Source organism: Neofelis nebulosa, chromosome 7, assembly GCF_028018385.1.
Source record: "Neofelis nebulosa isolate mNeoNeb1 chromosome 7, mNeoNeb1.pri, whole genome shotgun sequence".
NCBI lineage: Eukaryota > Metazoa > Chordata > Mammalia > Carnivora > Felidae > Neofelis > Neofelis nebulosa.
The window spans coordinates 133,336,695-133,354,934 of NC_080788.1; the positions used below are offsets into that span (position 1 = coordinate 133,336,695).

The 18,240-nt window shown below is 36.3% G+C and overlaps 1 protein-coding gene across 13 annotated transcripts in view; it reads right to left on the reverse strand.

The window, feature by feature from the left end:
- Positions 1-18,240, reverse strand: part of EML5 (EMAP like 5) — a 182,288-nt gene that overhangs the window by 96,446 nt on the left and 67,602 nt on the right. For all 13 annotated transcript variants that reach the window (XM_058739946.1, XM_058739947.1, XM_058739943.1 and 10 more), the window contains 4 exons: positions 9,876-10,043; positions 9,130-9,236; positions 5,806-5,924; positions 4,115-4,301 (listed from right to left, as the gene is read on the reverse strand). In XM_058739946.1, the coding sequence (XP_058595929.1) occupies positions 4,115-4,301; positions 5,806-5,924; positions 9,130-9,236; positions 9,876-10,043 (581 nt within the window). The remainder of the gene's footprint in view (positions 1-4,114; positions 4,302-5,805; positions 5,925-9,129; positions 9,237-9,875; positions 10,044-18,240) is intronic.

The window sequence follows — 18,240 nt, forward strand, 5'->3', positions numbered from 1 at the left end:
CGTAGTTTACCAGGAAATAATTGGTAAGAGATAAAAAGAGGAGTCTGGGGGCGCCTGGGTGGCTCAGTTGGTTAAGCATCTAACTTCAGCTCAGGTCATGATTTCATGGTTCATGAGTTTGAGCCCTACATCTGGCTCTGTACTGACAGCTCAGAGCCTGGATCCTGCTTCGGATTCTGTGACTCCCCCTCTCTCTGCACTGCCTCCCCCTGCCTCTCTCTCATTCTCTCTTTCTCAAAAATAAACATTAAAGAAAATTAAAAAAAAAAAAAAAAAAAAAAAGAGGAGTCTGGAGTTGGCCTAGGTTAAATATCTTGAGCTGCATGCTAATGAACTTACACATTAGCTTAAAAGCTACTGATAAACACAGAAGAAAGGAAAGATTATTAGTGGATTGAGAAAATGGTTAGGGGGAAAAATCTGAAGATGTAAAACTAGTTGGTCGGTTATAACAACAGATTAGAAATTATGAAGCAAAGAATGGCCAGCAGAGATAAGGTAAAATACAAAAACAAAACAACAAGGCACAGATGTAGTCATGGTAGAGAACTAAGCTATATTCAGGGCAAATCTTGGATGCAGCTCTGGGACTGACTGGCTCTGTTGGGTGAAGAGAACAAGTCAGATTCTCGGGCTTAGGCAACCAGGCTAATTTAACGTCATGTTCTAAGTAGGAAATACCAGGATAAGCCGGTTTGAAAGGAAAGCTGAATCTCATTTATCTCCATTTTGGACACGCTGAATCTGAGGTACCCACAAGATATCTAAATGAGTGTGTTTTAGGTAGATTTTTAGTGAATTGTATATTCATCCAACTCATATTAGATTGTGAGCTCTTGACAGTGGCAGCCGCTGAATTATCTTCATGTTTCCCCAAGACATTTAATGCTTTCAAATAAGAAGCACTCAACAGATTTGAATTAAAATTTTCAAATTAGGGTATAGTCAACATATTCACGTTGTCAGGTAATGTTCTTTCACCTCCAATTACAATCACAGTTCATGACAAAGGAGCATTATTTGTACTCTACTCCAACAAAACAAAACACCATTTAGATTTGTCATCTAAATTTCAAAGCCCTCAGATAAAACACTTCAGAAATACTTTTACTTTTGACATTTTTTTTCATTTTTAACAATTTTAAGAAACATTTAATTTATTTTAAAAGTCTGTAATCATAGAAATGAGACTGGCTGGTTGAAACGTAATACAGGAAAGAAGCGGAAAGCACTGGGAGAAATAGGGAAGGCAGTGTAAGCCTGTGCCTTGGGAGAAAGGATTGGACTCTGCAATGCCTAAAGCAGAGTACTGTTGTTCAAGTGAAGCCAGAAGCAAAAGACCTATGGCTTGATGGTGAAGGAAACCAGAATATATCACCCCAAAATATGCCTCTTTGACACAGAAGTTATTTTCAGCTGAGGGCAATAAAGGAAGAGCCCCCCCCCCCAAACTCCACCTCCTTTTCTGCATAAATGCGATATATATATAGATATACACATATTTGTATACCTATAATAATTATACATATATGTGTGTGTATATATATGTGTGTGTGCGTGTATGTATATATATATGTATATATATACACATATATATATACAATTTTTTCAACTATATTGAGATACATTTGACATTATACAACTGGTTGATTATGTAAGTTCTCCCTTTACTGGAGACAGACTCAGCCCAGAGACAGCACAAGAGGAATCCAAAGAAACCTTACTCCAGGAGTTTCATCCTATATATACCTTCCCACAGCCTGTGGCCCTTAGAAGCCTAAAACTGCTTTCCTTTGTCCTGTCATTTCTTTAAGAACCTGCTGTTTTCTATACAAGGTGGAAATATAAGCCATCATTCTGAGTTACTTTGGTTTAGATTTCTCCAACGTGATATGCACTACACCTGTTAATAAACTTTTTGTTCTTCTTTTTGACATTGATTTTTTTGTTAAAGAGCCCCAGCTGAAAATCTAGGACGTCTAGACCTAAAATTGTGCCTCCCCTACAGTAGGTATCCAGGGATGTCCTGTGGGCATAATGACTTTTAATCTAACTTGAATTCTCTCCAATCCCAGAATCATGGTAGCAAATGACCAGTTTTTATACAGCTTTCATTACAGTACTGCCAGAACAACTTAACACTGAAACTCCTTGCCAAATGCAATGGGTAAATAATTGTGCTTTAAGAGGAATCTTTTACATAAACTAAAGGTAAAGATAAACAGTGCCCCTGAGGACCTCACCAATCCTTCTAATTAGTTCTTCATCATGCCCCTAAGATTTGAATACTTCAGGCTACTCACAGTTTTTTAAATAAGCTATGTTTTGTGGGATTTTTGGCCCACTTTTCCAAATAACATACTTGGAATACTTTCTCCAACCTCCCCTGTCAGGTAAACTGCTCATTGCAAATGTCATCATCTCCATGAAGGTTTCCCTGATTCTATTAGGCACAATTAATCAGTCCTTTGTTACACTGCAAAAGGAATTTATGCATATCTCCTCATTAGTGGTTCTCAGCAGGGGTCCATCTTTGCCTCCCAGGAAACATCTGACATTGTGGAGACATTTTTGGTTACCACAATTGGGTGGGTGGTGTTAATAGACATCTAGTGAGTAGAGGCCAGGGATGCTGCTAAACATCCTGCAATACATAGGATTACACTGTACGCAACAATGCAACTATTCTCACAACAAAGAATTAGCTGGCCCAAAATGTCAATAGTGTCAAGGTTAAGAAACCCTGCTTTATTTACACTTTATAACCTTGTATCACGACTTTTCTTGCATGTATGCCTTCCCCCTCAGAATATGAATGTTTACCACGGCAAGACCATGCCTTATTTATCCTTATATTCCCAGCACAGCACATTTCCTGGTACACAGCATGTGCTCTATGAATGTTTTTGAAGAAATGGAAGAAAGGAGGGAGGAAAAAGGAAGGAAAGACTGAGCAAGAGGGAGGCACAAACGAAGGGAAGGAAGACGGGGGAAAGAAGAAAGGAAGAGTGTTCTCTGCTTTCAGGAAAGCTCTACAGAGTGATGCAAGTTGCTGACCCCCACACCTCAATGTATCCTAGAAGGTATATTTACACACAGTTTAAAAAGCCAGACAGACTAAGGGACCTTTAAGCTTTACCATTTATTAGCTCTAAGATCTTTCAGAAAATTATTTAATTTCTTCAAACCTAAACTTCCTCATTTGTAAATGGAAATGGTTTCTCTGTAAAACAGGTGACAAGAGTGAAATAGGGTTGATCTCTGAACAACGTGGGGGTTCAGGTGTCAATCCCTGCACAGTCCAAAATCCACGTATAACTTTTGACTCTCAAAAAACTTAACTGTTGACCAGAAAGAAGCCTTATTGACAACATAGTCAGTTAACAGGTAGTTTTATAAGTTACATGTGTTATGTACTATATTCTTAGGACAAAGCAAGCTGGAGAAAAAATGTTAAGAAAATCATAAGGAAAACACATTTACAGTACTGTGAAAAATCTACACGTAAGTGGAGCCATGCAGTTCAAACTTGTGTTGTTCAAGGGTCAACCGTATATACTAAGAAACTAGTAAGGTGTTTACATATAGAAAGAATGTATAAACATCACCCTTTTCCTCCTTCTCTAAGAATACCCACATAGAGAAATATCAGTCAAAACTTTTCTCAGTCTTCTATTTCAACATTTCTGCTTTGTACTTTGGTAAACCTGAATGGTTACTATCATGGTTGTAAAACAAAAATGTAGTCATCCTGTTTGTCACAGAACATTTGTTAATTTCATTATTTTTAGATAACTCAACTTAAAGAAACCAGATTTCTAGTCTTTATGTTGCTATGTTTACTCTACTAATTAAAAAATATATATCCGGACAGGAGACTGACAAGCCAAAACTTTTAGTTCCAAATAAAAAAAGAAAAAATCAAAACAATAAAAATCTAAGGAAAACAGTAGGAAAAAATTGGGGGTAAATTTTATTTGTAAAGAATTCTTTATTCTTCATTTCCTAGAATACAAGAGAGATTTTTTTTAAAAAGTGGACTAATCTAACTATAAACCCAAACAAAGGTCTAACGTATCTGGCCTATTGCCATGTAGTCTTTCAAAGGCCTTACCTGGCCTGTTGCCACATAGTCTTTCAAAGGATGAAGAGCCAGGCAAAGAATATCATCATCATGACCCAGGTAAAAGCGCTGTGTGTTCTGTTGCCGATTATAAATGACACCCACTGCTGCGACATGGTACACAATCTCACCAATTTGAGTATAAAAAAGGTTACTTCGACAGTCATAACCTCTGTAACTGAATATAGAAAACATATCACATAAAATTAACATTAGACTTATATCTGGTCAATATGGACTATACAGAGGAGAAATAGGTACCTTTTAGGTCAATTTCCAGTTTTACAAGATACTACACAACTAAAACAAAATACAAGCATCTCAAATTCCATAAACGTTTATGAACTGTTCTGATTACAAATAGCTAAACCCAAGATATAATACTGAATGAAAAGGAAAGGTGCAGAAAAGTATATATAGTATACTACTATTTGCATGATACTAAATTTGTGTACCATTAAACAAAAGTTGTTACTTTTTTATGAGTGAAAGGGAAGAAAATGCCCTTGGAAGGTGAAAAATGATGGCTGGAAGGGCAGAGCCGGGAAGATTTTCTTTTTTGTTTTTGTTTTTTTGAATATCTAATTGGTTTTATTAAAAGATTCATGGGCGCCTGGGTGGCGCAGTCGGTTAAGCGTCCGACTTCAGCCAGGTCACGATCTCGCGGTCCGTGAGTTCGAGCCCCGCGTCAGGCTCTGGGCTGATGGCTCGGAGCCTGGAGCCTGTTTCCGATTCTGTGTCTCCCTCTCTCTCTGCCCCTCCCCCGTTCATGCTCTGTCTCTCTCTGTCCCAAAAAAAAAAAAAAAAAAAAAAAAAAAAAAGATTCATGACTCAGTATCCCACCTAGCAAGTAGAGGGGAGCTCCCTGAGAAAAGGATTTTCAAAATGTACCCTTCTGTACACATTGTTGAATCATGAGTATACCCCAAAAATGTTCCAACAACAATTCTAAAATATTATACACATCCAGAAAAAATAGCTGAATCTTTTTTAAATAGTCAATATAATTCCATTTATAGCAACCCTTCTTTTGTGCTTCAAAGAAACTCAATATATAATATATAACTAGAGAGAAATACTGCCTATTTTAACACCAGAGATACAATATTCTTACTAAATGAATCCTTTTTCAAATTCCTGAAAGCATTATCAGTCAGGTAAGAAAATGATTACTGGGTAGCAGAGAAGGGAAGGACTGAATGGAGAGTCTGTTGTTTCAGGATGAAATATGACACTTGTATTGCCAGATGTTCTAAGAAAATTCAGAAACTTTATCTTATTGAAATTAAAATACAAGGGCCAAATGCAGGCCAAAAAAAGGGGGGCACAATATAATTCCAAATCAGAAATATTTAGGAGAAATGATAATCTCTTACATTTTACTTATTTTCATTTGTTTAAAGAACTCCATTTCTATAAATGTAATACTAAACTTTAATAAGACAAATTTATTTTCAACACTTAAGCACTTATATAGTGCTCATCATGCACCAGACAATATTCTAAGTCACCAAAAACACTGGCTTATTTACTCCTCATCAGAATCCTATGAAGTAGGTACTGTTACCTTCACTTTACAGATGGGAAAGGCACAGAAAGGTTGAGTGACTTGCTCAAAGTCACAAAGCTACTAAATGTGAACCAATATGTAAACACACAAATGAATAATAGTTGTTTCATACCCATGAACAAAGTGCAGTCGGAGGCTATTTCCTGGAGCCCGCTCTCTTCTTTTAGAAGTACCGCCTTTTTGTCTCTCCTTGTACTGTTCTTTAAGCTGAGGTAGATCTTCTTTGTAAACCTTTAAATAACGTACAGAAGTAAAAATAATCTTAGAATACAAATTAATAAAGGTGTTCACAGGTTCCTAATGTAACTTTCAGACATTGTTGTTACTAACGCTTAGTAAAGCTTTAACACTTAAATAAGAAGGCATTTTATGAAATTTTCTTCCTTGGAAACAACAAATTTACATTTTCTGTGTATCGCACTGACAAATACATATTTAGTGTCCCATGAAATTATTATTTTTATCCTCAAGTTAGTTAACATACAGTGTAGTCTTGGCTTCAGGAGCAGAACTCATTGTTTCATCTCTTAACATATGACACCCAGTGCTCATCCTGAAAAGTCCCCTCCTTAATGCCCGTCACTCATTTAACCCAACCCCTTACTAACCCCCCTATCAATCCTCAGTTTGTTCTCTGTATTTAAGAGTCTCTTATGGTTTGTCTCCCTCTGTTTTTATCTTATTTTTCCTTCCCTTCCCCAACGTGCATCTGTTAAGTTTCTCAAATTCCACATGAGTGAAATCATATATCTTTCTCTGACTTATTTCGCTTAGCATAATATCCTCCAGTTTCATCCACATTGTTGCAAATGGCAAGATTTCATCCTTTTTCTTTGCTGAGTAGTATTCCATTGCATGTATGTATGTATGTATGTATGTGTGTGTGTGTGTGTATATATATGTATATATATATATATATATATACACACACACACACACACATACATATGCATATAATTCTTGAATTCTTAATTCATTCATTAGTTCATGGACATTTGGGCTCTTTCCACAATTTGGCTATTGTTGATAGTGCTGCTATAAACATTGGAGTGTACGTGCTCCTTTGAATCAGCATTTTTATATCCTTTAGATAAATTCCTAGTAGTGCAATTGCTGGGTCGTAGGGTAGTTCTATTTTTAATTATTTGAGGAACCTCCCACTGTTTTCCAGAGTGGCTGCACCAGTTTACATTCCCGCCAACAGTGCAATAGGGTTCCCCGTTCTCCACATCCTCGCCAACATCTGTTTCCTGAGTTGTTAATTTTAGCTATTCTGACTGGTGTGAGGTGGTATCTCCTTGTGGTTTTGATTTGTATTTCAACATGATGAGCAATGTTGAGCATTTTTTCATGTGTCTGTTTGCCATCTGGATGTCTTCTTTGGAAAAGTGTCTGTTTATGTCTTTTGCCTGTTTCTTCACTGGATTATTTGGGGTTTTTTGGGGGGTGTTGAGTTTGGTAAGTACTTGGATACTAACCCTTTATCCAACAAGTCATTTACAAATATCTTCTCCCATTCCACTGGTTGCCTTTCAGCTTTTTTTTTTTTTTAATGTTTATTTATTTTTTGAGAGAGAGAGTGAGAGAGAGTGTGAGCCAAGGAGGGGCGGAAAGAGAGGGAGACACAGAATCTGAAGCAGGCTCAGTCTCCAAGCTGTCAGTACAGAGCCCGACATGGGGCTCAAACCCACCAACCATGAGATCATGACCTGAGCCAAAGTCAGATGCTTACCTGACTGAGCCATCCAGGTGCCCCTGCCTTTCAGCTTTGTTGACTGTTTCCTTCACTGTGTAGAAGCTTTCTTACCTTGATGAGGTCCCAAAGTTCATTTTTGCTTTCATTTCCCTTGCCTCCAGAGACATGTCAAGTAAGAAGTTACTGTGGCTGAGGTCAAAGAGGTTGCTGCCTTTTTTCTCCTCTAGGATTTTGATGTCTTTCCTGTCTTACATTTAGGTTTTTCAAACATTTTCAATTTATTTTCATGTACGATGCAAGAAAGAGGTCCAGGTTCATTCTTCTGCATGTTGCTGTCCAGTTCTCCCAGCACCATTTGTTAAAGAGACTATCTTTTTTCCACTGGATATTCTTTCCCACTTTGCCAAAGATTATTTGGCCATATATTTGTGGGTCCATTTCTGGGTTCTCTACTCTATTCCATTTATCTATTTGTCTCTTTTTGTGATAATACCATACTGTCTTGATGATTACAGCTTTGAAATATAGGTCAAAGTCCAGGATTGTGATAGCTCCAGCTTTGGTTTTCTTTTTCAAGATTGCTTTGGCTATTTGGGGTTTTCTGCGGTTCCATACAAATTTTAGGATTGTTTGTTCTAGCTCTGTAAAGAATGCTGGTGCTATTTTGATAGGGACTGCATTGAATATGTAGATTGGTTTAGGTAGTATTGACATTTTAACAACATTTGTTCTTCCAATCCATAAGCATGGAATGTTTTCCATTTCTTTGTGTCTTCTTCAATTTCTGTCATAAGCTTTCTATAGATTTCAGTGTGTACAGATTTTTTACCTCTTTGGTTACGTTTATTCCTAGGTATTTTATGGGTTTTGGTGCAATTGTAAATGGTATCTTTTCCTTGATATCTCTATTGCCTCATTATTGGTATATAGAAATGCAACCAACTTCTATACACTATTTTTTGGTGGAGTCTTTTGGGCTTTCTATGTAGTGTATATTGTCAGCTGCAAAAAGTGAAACTTGGACTTCTTTGCAAATTTGGATGCCTTTTATTTCGTTTTGTCGTCTGATTGCTGAGGCTACGACTTCCAATACTATACTGAACAACAGTGGTGAGAGTGAACATCTCTGTCATGTTCCTGATCTCAGGGGAAAAGCTCTCAGTTCTTCCCCATTGAGGATGATACTAGCTGGGATGAAATTATTTTTTTAACAATGTCTTATTTTTTTTAATGTTTACTTGTTTTGAGACAATGTGTGTGCACACATGTGCATGAGCACACAGGTCGGGGAGGAGCAGAAAGAGAGGGAGACAGAGAATCCCAAGCAGGCTCTGTGCTGCCAGCACAGAGTCCAATGAGGAGCTCGATCCCACAAACAGTGAGATCATGAACTGAGTCGAAATCGAGAGTCGGACATTTAACAGACTGAGCCACCCAGGCACCCCAAAATTCTAATGCTTCATAAGAAAATATTTTAAAGAAGATAAATGGAACTTTACTGCGACAAAAAGCTATAGGCAAACAGAATTACAGGCATACTTAATATATCAAGCACTTATTATAAAAGAACATTTTACACAAGTGTACTTTAACTCTTAAAGGAGAAAAACTGCAATAGAAAAACATTTCTTGGAAAATTAAAAACCACAAAAGATAACAATAAATCAATAAACAACAGGGAGCAAGATAAAAAAGAAACTAGAGTTTTTCAGAAAAAAATCACATGATAATAAAAATTACCTGCCGACGGTAGGTAAGCTGTGTCTCTTGTTCAATTTCAGAATCCAGTTCTGGAACATCAGACAGATCTGAATCTGATTCATCACTATTAGAGTCAGCCAGACTTTCTGTAATTTTTAAAAATGAAACACTACTTGTTTAAAGAACATTCATTTTCAAAACAGCACTGTAAAATTAATATTTAGAGCTGCCTGTGCCAACTGACATGGTGACAAGCCATAAAACAATCACATGACATGATCTATTCAAGAAACACAGATGTCAGTAAATGGTATCACAGATCACCTTCCCCTCCACCTCACCATAAACTCAACAGCTACTTTAAATGCCTTTACTGGTGCCACAACAACTGCTGCATCGAACTTGAATGTTGGGCAAATGTAAGTGAATATGACCTCTAATTAACATGAAAAATATCTAGAAAATACTATATTCAACAAATGAATTAACACTAGATAATCATGTTCATATATAACTATATATGAAACCTAGATATCTATCTCCCCAAGAATGCACTGAATGTTTGTTTCGATAATGTAACTTATTTCACTCATCCGTCCATGGATTAAAACACACTCAAAAGTACTTTGTATTCCATGCTGATAATCTGACTGGAAACACATACAGCTAGGATTTTAACATTTCCACTAACAAAAAACTATACTGTTAACTTACTAAGACTAATGACATTTCAACAGTAAAATCACTACTTTAGGGTTACTGTTCGGGCAGTGTATACTACTCACCTTGGGGTGCTATGTGAAGAGCATCTTTTAGTTTTCTTTCAGGAATAAATTTCCACTGGAAGACAGAGTGATCTGCTCCACCAATAGAAATAACCCACTGATAGTCATGTGACCACCTGATATTAGTTACATGAGCCGAATGGCCAATATATTTTTTAAACTTGGCTCCTAAAACAAAAAAATATGCCTTTAAATTGATAAACAAACGCCAACACACACACAAAAATACCACTTCAAACCACAATTTCTATACCTGAACCAATACATCCTCCTTCCAATATCTTAACTAGGATCAAAGAGTAAAAATATTAATTCAAAAGTTTATTGAATTAAATCAATGAGTCTACATGAAGGGATGTAAGTCTTTGCTCTACTGATTCACAATGGAATTTGGTAGGAACCCCAAGGGTTGTGAGGCATTTTCTTACTGCTCAAAGAAAAGCCTGCAGCCACAAAGGCATCAACTGATTCCACATCACAAAATTTGAATGTTATGACCTGAACCCTTTGGTTTTTAAGTGAAATTCAACTAGCCTACTCCACCCCCATCCCTCCTAGTCCTAGCAATCAGAGGATCCTTCTAAAACTTAAGCCATCAACAAAATACAACAACATACAGAAAGGAATATACAGCATGACCAAATGGGATGTATGCCAGGAATGCAATGTTGGTTCAACATTCAAAAATCAATACAATACCCCATATTAATAAAAATAAAATATGCCCAGTTGTCCCAAAAACTATCCTTTATAGTAATTCCTTAAACCTATGTTTTCTATAATGTTCTTCAACCTAAGCTTGTCTAATGTTTCTTCATGATTAGATTCAGATGATGTGTTTTTTTGGCATAAGTGACGTATCCTTTTGGATACATCATTTCCAGGGGCAAAGTTCTATCATTAGGGATGTTAGGCTGTATCATTTGGTTAAGGTATTATACACCAGATTTCTCTAACTGTAAAGGAACTGTCTAACTTTGTGGTTAATTTTTATTATTTTTAAGTTTATTTTGAGAGAGCACATGCACGAGTAGTGGAGGGGGAGAGAGAAGGAGAGGCAGAATCCCAACCAGGTTCCATCCTGCCAGCGCAGAGTCTGACACAGGTCTCGAACTCATGAACTGAGAGATCATGACCTGAGCCAAGATCACCAGACAGACACTTACTAAGCTGTGCAGAAGCCCCTGTAGGCGATTTTTTAAAAATAATGTGTGTGATTATAAGAACCGCTTTTGTGTTTCTAAGTTCAAAAAACATTCTCTACATCCTGCTTAAACCTAATATTTGGCAAAATATACACATCCCTATTAGAGTACATTGGACACAATAATGTTTGGCTTCATTTTGACAATGTTTAAAAAAATTTTTTTTTGAGAGAGTATGCACAAGTGTGCGTGTGTGAGACAGAGACAGAGACAGAGAGAGAGAGAGAGAGAGAGAGAGAAAGAGAGAGAGAGAGAGAGAGAGAATGAATTTTCCAATCAGGCTCCAAGCTCAGTGGAAAGCTTGATGCAGGGCTAGATCCCACAACATGAGTTCATGACCTGACCCCAAATCAAGAGTTGGAAGCTTAACCAACTGAGCTACCAGGTGCCCCAATGTTTTAAAAATTTTAAATTAAGTTATAGAAGGCCTGTATGTCAGGATGGCAAAGCTCCATCAATTAAAATCTGGAGATGAACTTTTACCTTGGCTATGAATTTAGGGATAGCATCTTAATGAAAGCATAAAAGATTTGACCAAGACTCATCTAAAATTACAATTTACTGCTGCTTAATAGCAATGCTGTTAAATTTTAGGAACCAATTTTTTTTATGTAGCTAAATACAAGTCAGTAACTTTCTAGATAGGTAACCTGCCACAGTTCACCCAGGAAAGTCCAATACGGTAAGATTTAGTCCCATCTCTCTCATATGAGAATGCATAATTTAATCATTGAGAGGACTTTGGCTATTACTTTCTTTGATGGGGTCCTTTAAGTACTCTTAGCCACCAGAGTCTTAAAAAGTAAAGCCAGAAGGGTGTCTGGGTGGCTCAGTCATTAAGTGTTTGACTCTTGATCTCAGTTCATGTCATGATCTCATGGTTCATGAGATCAAGCCCTGTGTCAGGCTCTGTATTGACAGCACGGAGCCTGCTTGGGATTCTTTCTTTCTCCCCTTCTCTCTTTGCCTCTTCTCTGCTCACTCTCTCTCAAAAAGAAAAAATGTATATATTAAAAGAGAAAGTAAAGCCAGAGATTCCAGCAAACAAAATTCTGAGCTTTTTTTTTTTTTAATTTTTTTTAAACGTTTATTTTTGAGACAGAGAGAGACAAAGCATGAATGGGGGAGGGTCAGAGAGAGGGAGACACAGAATCTGAAACAGGCTCCAGGCTCTGAGCTGTCAGCACAGAGCCCGACGCGGGGCTTGAACTCACGGACCGCGAGATCATGACCTGAGCCGAAGTCAGCCACTTAACCGGCTGAGCCACCCAGGCGCCCCCAAAATTCCGAGTTTTTAAGATGTACTAATATTGTCATATTTAGGCATATGAGGAAGTTATATGAGCATGTATTCTAATTAACTGCAATGGGCAATAGCCCCAAGAGAGTTGTAAATAACTCTCTAAGTTATAGATAATCCTCTGAGTCCCTTCCAAATTGTATTCTACAACTACTCAAAGATCAATCTCTCTGGAAGAAAGAACCATGGCAGCTTAACAAACAAGTTATAGAATAAGTCTAAGGGAAGCTAGTTATTTATAATTAAATGGACAGTATTAATAACTATTTAATAATCAGCACTGCTTATTTAACTATGAGAAACAGGTATCTTAAAAGTGAACCTCAATGTCCCACCTTTCACAAAGTGACTCTGACTCACTAAAACCAACAGTATCATCCTACATGTTTCCAGAATTCCTGTGATTACCCTGTGTAATTATACTTACAACACTGAAATGTAATAATCTATTTACTTGCTAATTCCTCTAATAAACTATAAGCTCTCTGAGGACAGGGATAGCATCTTGTTTATATCCCCCTAGTGCCTGGAACACAAGAAATATTCATTAGCTATTTGAAGAAAAAGAAAGAAAAACAAAGATCACATTTCCCTTTACTATGTCTGTACACTTGAGTTAGAATACTAGGTTATAGAAGAGGGAAGAATATTGAAGGAAATCAGAGGGCATGAACATGACTCCAACCCTTACAAAAGGGGACAAAACGTGATGTAAAGAATATTAGAAATTGAAATAAAAAAACTACAGCTTGCTAAAGAGTCTGCTTGACTACTTAATAGCACAGGAGCTTGAGCACATCACGTAACCTCTCTTGGACTCCATTTCCATTCTAATAGAAGTTAGATTATAAACTCTCAAAGTTCCTTCACTATGAAAACCCTGGCCTAAGACAAGAAATGACAGAAGAATAGGTAAGGCCTAAATAGTATGTCATCAATTAGAATGTTTCAGAGAAAAGACTTTTTTTTTAATATTTTTTTTAACATTTATTCATTTTTGAGACAGAGAGAGACAGAGCATGAACGGGGGAAGGTCAGAGAGAGAGGGAGACACAGAATCTGAAACAGGCTCCAGGCTCTGAGCTGTCAGCACAGAGCCCGACGCGGGGCTCGAACTCACAGACTGCGAGATCGTGACCTGAGCTGAAGTTGGACGTCCAACTGACTGAGCCACCCAGGTGCCCCTCAGAGAAAAGATTTATGGGAACAAGATAGAATGGTCATAGGAACTTCCTGACTTAAAGGAGAAGGGGAAGACAATTCTTGATGAGGCTAAAGCAATATATTGAAAAATTTTTTTGGTGATCCCATTTCTTTTCTAATTGTTTTAAAGTATATTTTAGTATAAAATCAATATGAGCTAATCCCTTCAATAAATTGTAGCAATATGACAAAAGATATTTTCCTATTTAACTATGTTTTAATGACCTTAACACTTTTTTAATAAAATATGACACTATCTGATCCTAGTATAATATTATTTTAATACACAAAACAGAACTATTCATCAAAAAAAAGAGACAGATTTGACTACACTGCAATTAAGAACTGGTCAACAAAAGGCACAATAGTAATTATTGTAATTGTTATAAAAGTAAAAAACTGGAAAAACACATTTGCAACCCATAAAAATTACAAATCATTTGTATTTAGAGTATAAAATAACTTAATAAAAAAAACCAACTCCATAGAAAAATAGGCAAAAGATATTAAGCCCATGTTTGACAGAAAAGGAAATGCAGAAAACCAAAAACAATGGGGAAATGATCCATCTCACTAGATAAATGAAAATTAAGACCACAATGAGACACCATTTAAACTAATTAGACTTACACAAATTAAAAAGTGTAGCAATGCCAAGTGTTGAAAAGGATGTGGATCAACAGGGTTTTAAAAATGGTATAACCACTTTGGAAAACAATTTGGCATTTTCTTATAAATTCTCTATGACCCAGCAATTTCACTCCTAAGTATACATCTTTGAGAAACTTGCATATAATAGCAAAAACTGGAAATTACTCAAATGTCCACCACAGAAGAATAAATGCATGAAATGTATCTTTTTTTTAATATATGAAATTTATTGTCAAATTGGTTTCCATACAACACCCAGTGCTCATCCCAAAAGATGCCCTCTTCAATGCCCATCACCTACCCTCCCCCCCCCCCTTCTTTTTTTTGAGAGAGAACAAACACAAGCAGGGAAGAGGGGGAGGGAGAGAGAATCTTAAGCAGGCTCTATGTTCAGTGTGGAGCCCAACACGGGGCTTGATTCCACAACAATCATGACCTGAGCCAAAATCAAGAGTCAGATGCTCTGTCCCCTCTCTCTGCCCCACCCCTACCTGCGTTCTCTCAAAAATAAACATTAAAAAAAAAGAATGTAAAACTTCATAACTAATCTAAAAGAGAATTTTTCTAGTAATACTAACTTTATGTAAGTATATAAATTCAATAAACGCAGAATCTTAAAATATTTCTACTAATTCATTGAAGATGCAGTAGTTATGTGGCACCTGGGTGGCTCAGTCAGTTGAGCATCAGATTCTTGATTTCAGCTCAAGTCATGATCCCAAGGTCATGGGATCCAGCCCCAAGTTGGGCTCAGCACTGAGCATGGAGCCTGTTTGGGATTCTCTCTCTCTCCCTCTGCCCCTCTCCCCAAATCACGCTCTTTGTCTTCCTCTAAAAATAATATATATATTTTTAAAAAGATGCAGCAGTTATATCCTATCTTCTGTTCCCCCAATTACTTACCCAGTCTCAAGCTAACTCACAAGTGCCTAGAAATAAAAACCTTTACCATAAAATAAATTTCTAATAAAAATATCACAAAAAGAAAAATAAGGAAAACAATTTATATTCTTGAAGCAGTGACTAAATAAGACTAATTTTTCTAAGACTTCAGTAAAATATTCCCAAAATTCAGAATACTATACATTTTAAAAATGAAATAACTGTGCAACAGAAATATCCTTCCCTGTTACAAAAGATAAAAACTGTCAATAAATCCAATTCACTTGACTAAGAAAGCTCAGAAAATTATTTTTGTTTTTGCATAGGGTCAGTATACGAAACAGTGTGCAGAATCAATGTCTAAGGTTAAGACCATCATGATTAATCTTACTGAATCCACACACCTTCTAACTAAGCAAGTTTCATCTTGAGTCATAATAAAATATTTTTTTTTAATTTTTTTTTTAACGTTTATTTATTTTTGAGACAGAGAGAGACAGAGCATGAATGGGGGAGGGTCAGAGAGAGAGGGAGACACAGAATCTGAAACAGGTTCCAGGCTCTGAGCAGTCAGCACAGAGTCCGACACGGGGCTCAAATTCACAGACCACGAGATCATGACCTGAGCCGAAGTCGGACCCCTAACCGACTGAGCCACCCAGGCGCCCCCATAATAAAATCTTTTGCGGCACTGACCCTCATGTCCTGGCTACGTGGTGGGATCCAGAAACAGGATACTTTAATTACTAGAGATTTAGCTAGGCTTTATTAACACACTTAGCATTACTTATGGATGATGCAGTTTCAGCTAGGAAGTTGAAATCCTGCAAGTAGGAATCGACAACACCCCAGAGGTGGCAAGATCTGGAATTTACCATTTTAGTGTAAAGGCACAACAGAAACGCTAGCATAGAATTCTAGGAAAATTGGGCCCTTAAGTTCAACATAAACTACCTATTTTTTTTTTCAAGTTTTTAATCGAAATCTAGTTAATTAACATATATGGTAAAATTGGTTTCAGGTGTAGAATTTAGTGATTCATCACTTACATATAACACCTGTGCTCATCACAAGTGCCCTCCTTAATAGCCATCACTCATTTGGCCCACCCCCCATTCCTACCTCCCTTCATCAATCCTGTTTCTTCTCCATAATTAAGAGTCTCTTATGGGTTCCTTCTCTATATTTTTTATCCTTCCCATATATTCATCTGTTTTATTTCTTAAATTCCACATACAAGTGAAATCATATAGTATTTGTCTTTCTCTGACTGACTTATGTTACTGAGCTTAATAAACTCTAGTTCCATCTACATCATTGCAAATGGCAAGATTTCATTCTTTTTGATGGCTGAGTAATATTCCACTGTATATATATTCCCACATTTTCTGTATCCATTCAACCGTCAATGGACTTTCGGGCTCTTTCCATAGTTCGGCTATTGTTGATAATGCTATTATAAACATTGGGGTGCATATGCCCCTTTGAATCTGTATTTTTGATTCCTTTGGATACTTAGTAGTGCAATTGCTGGGACGTAGGGTAGTTCTGTTTTAACCTTTGAAGAACCTCCATATAGTTTTCCAGAGTGGCTACACCAGTTTGCATTCCCACATTTCTCACCAACCTCTGTTATTGCCTGAGTTGTTAATTTTAGCCATTCTGACAGGTGTGAGGTAGTAGCTCATTGTGCTTTGATTTGTATTTCCTTGATGATGACTGATGGTGACCATCTTTTCATGTGTCTGTTAGCCATCTGGATGTCTTCTTTGGAAAAATGTTCATGTCTTCTGCTTACTTCTTAACAGGATTATTTATTTTGGGGGTGTAGAGTTTCATAAGTTCTTCATAGATTTTGGATAGTAACAGTTTATCCGATATGTTATTTGCAAATATCTTCTCCCATTCCTTTGCAAATGACATATCTGAACTACCTACTTAAACACAACTATTCAGCTGTTCACTTTTTACTGAACTGCATTTTAACATTTATCTAAAAGCTTTTACCAATGACCAGGTAAAAATAATTACTACATTTGTTACAGATATTAATGCCCTAGGAATATACTCACTGCACCTAATCTAAAGCTCCATGCTATATGAGAGAATTCTTTGAAAATTAAATCTCAGAAAAAAAACTCTGCTTTCCCTGAATAGTGAAAAACACTTTTTAAAAAAACATCTGGCTCAGTTGATCACACGATTCTAGATCTTGGGGTCATGAATCTGAGCCCCACGATGAGACAAGTTCACTTAAAAAAACAAAACATGTATATCAACTACACTCAAATTAAAAGAAAAAAAAGGCTTAAAATACTTATGATGAAAATTATTTTGTGTCCTGTTTTATTTTATTTTTGGTTTCCAGGAAACTAATTTCCTGATACTAATTGTCTATTCGTATAATTATTTTAGTACTTATGGACTTGTTATAAGCTAACTCAAATATTTATTTGTCCCATGCTTTGTTCCACACAGTAATACACAGTATTTCACTTAATTATCCCCAAGTCTATGAACAGAATGTTTAATATCATCATTTAAGTAGAGATCCAAGAAAAAAAGGTGATACATAAAATGTGTAGAAAATAAACAATGATAAGACCTCTTATTTATCTTACCCTGACTGTTTACACAAAGTATATAAATGCCAAAACAATATATGTTAAGGATTTAAACAAAAACACACCTGTACATGAAAACCAACCAAGAAACCAACAGGTTCCAAATTATGACCTGAGAGATTCTTGAGAAAAAGCCATGAGAAAAAATGTCTTCTAAAAGATACATGTTTAACAAGTTAAATGATTAAAGATAATTAGAAATAAGAAAAGTGTGTCTATCATTGTATAGTCTGACTCTATCAAATAATTCTGGGAGTGGAGAGAAAATGATTCTTTAAGAAGAGGTAAAGTATTAGTAAATTCTTAATATGTGAGTTCAAAAATAATCTTCTAATAAAAATTCCATGTCCAAAATAACGGTAACAAACAATTTTTAAATTAGCAAAATAAATGTATCTAATTCTGTTCATTTTCATGCAACCCTTCACCAATTAATTAGTATACATATTTAAAAAAATATAAACCCTTTTATCTCAATTTTCTACAAGAACTTAAAAGTC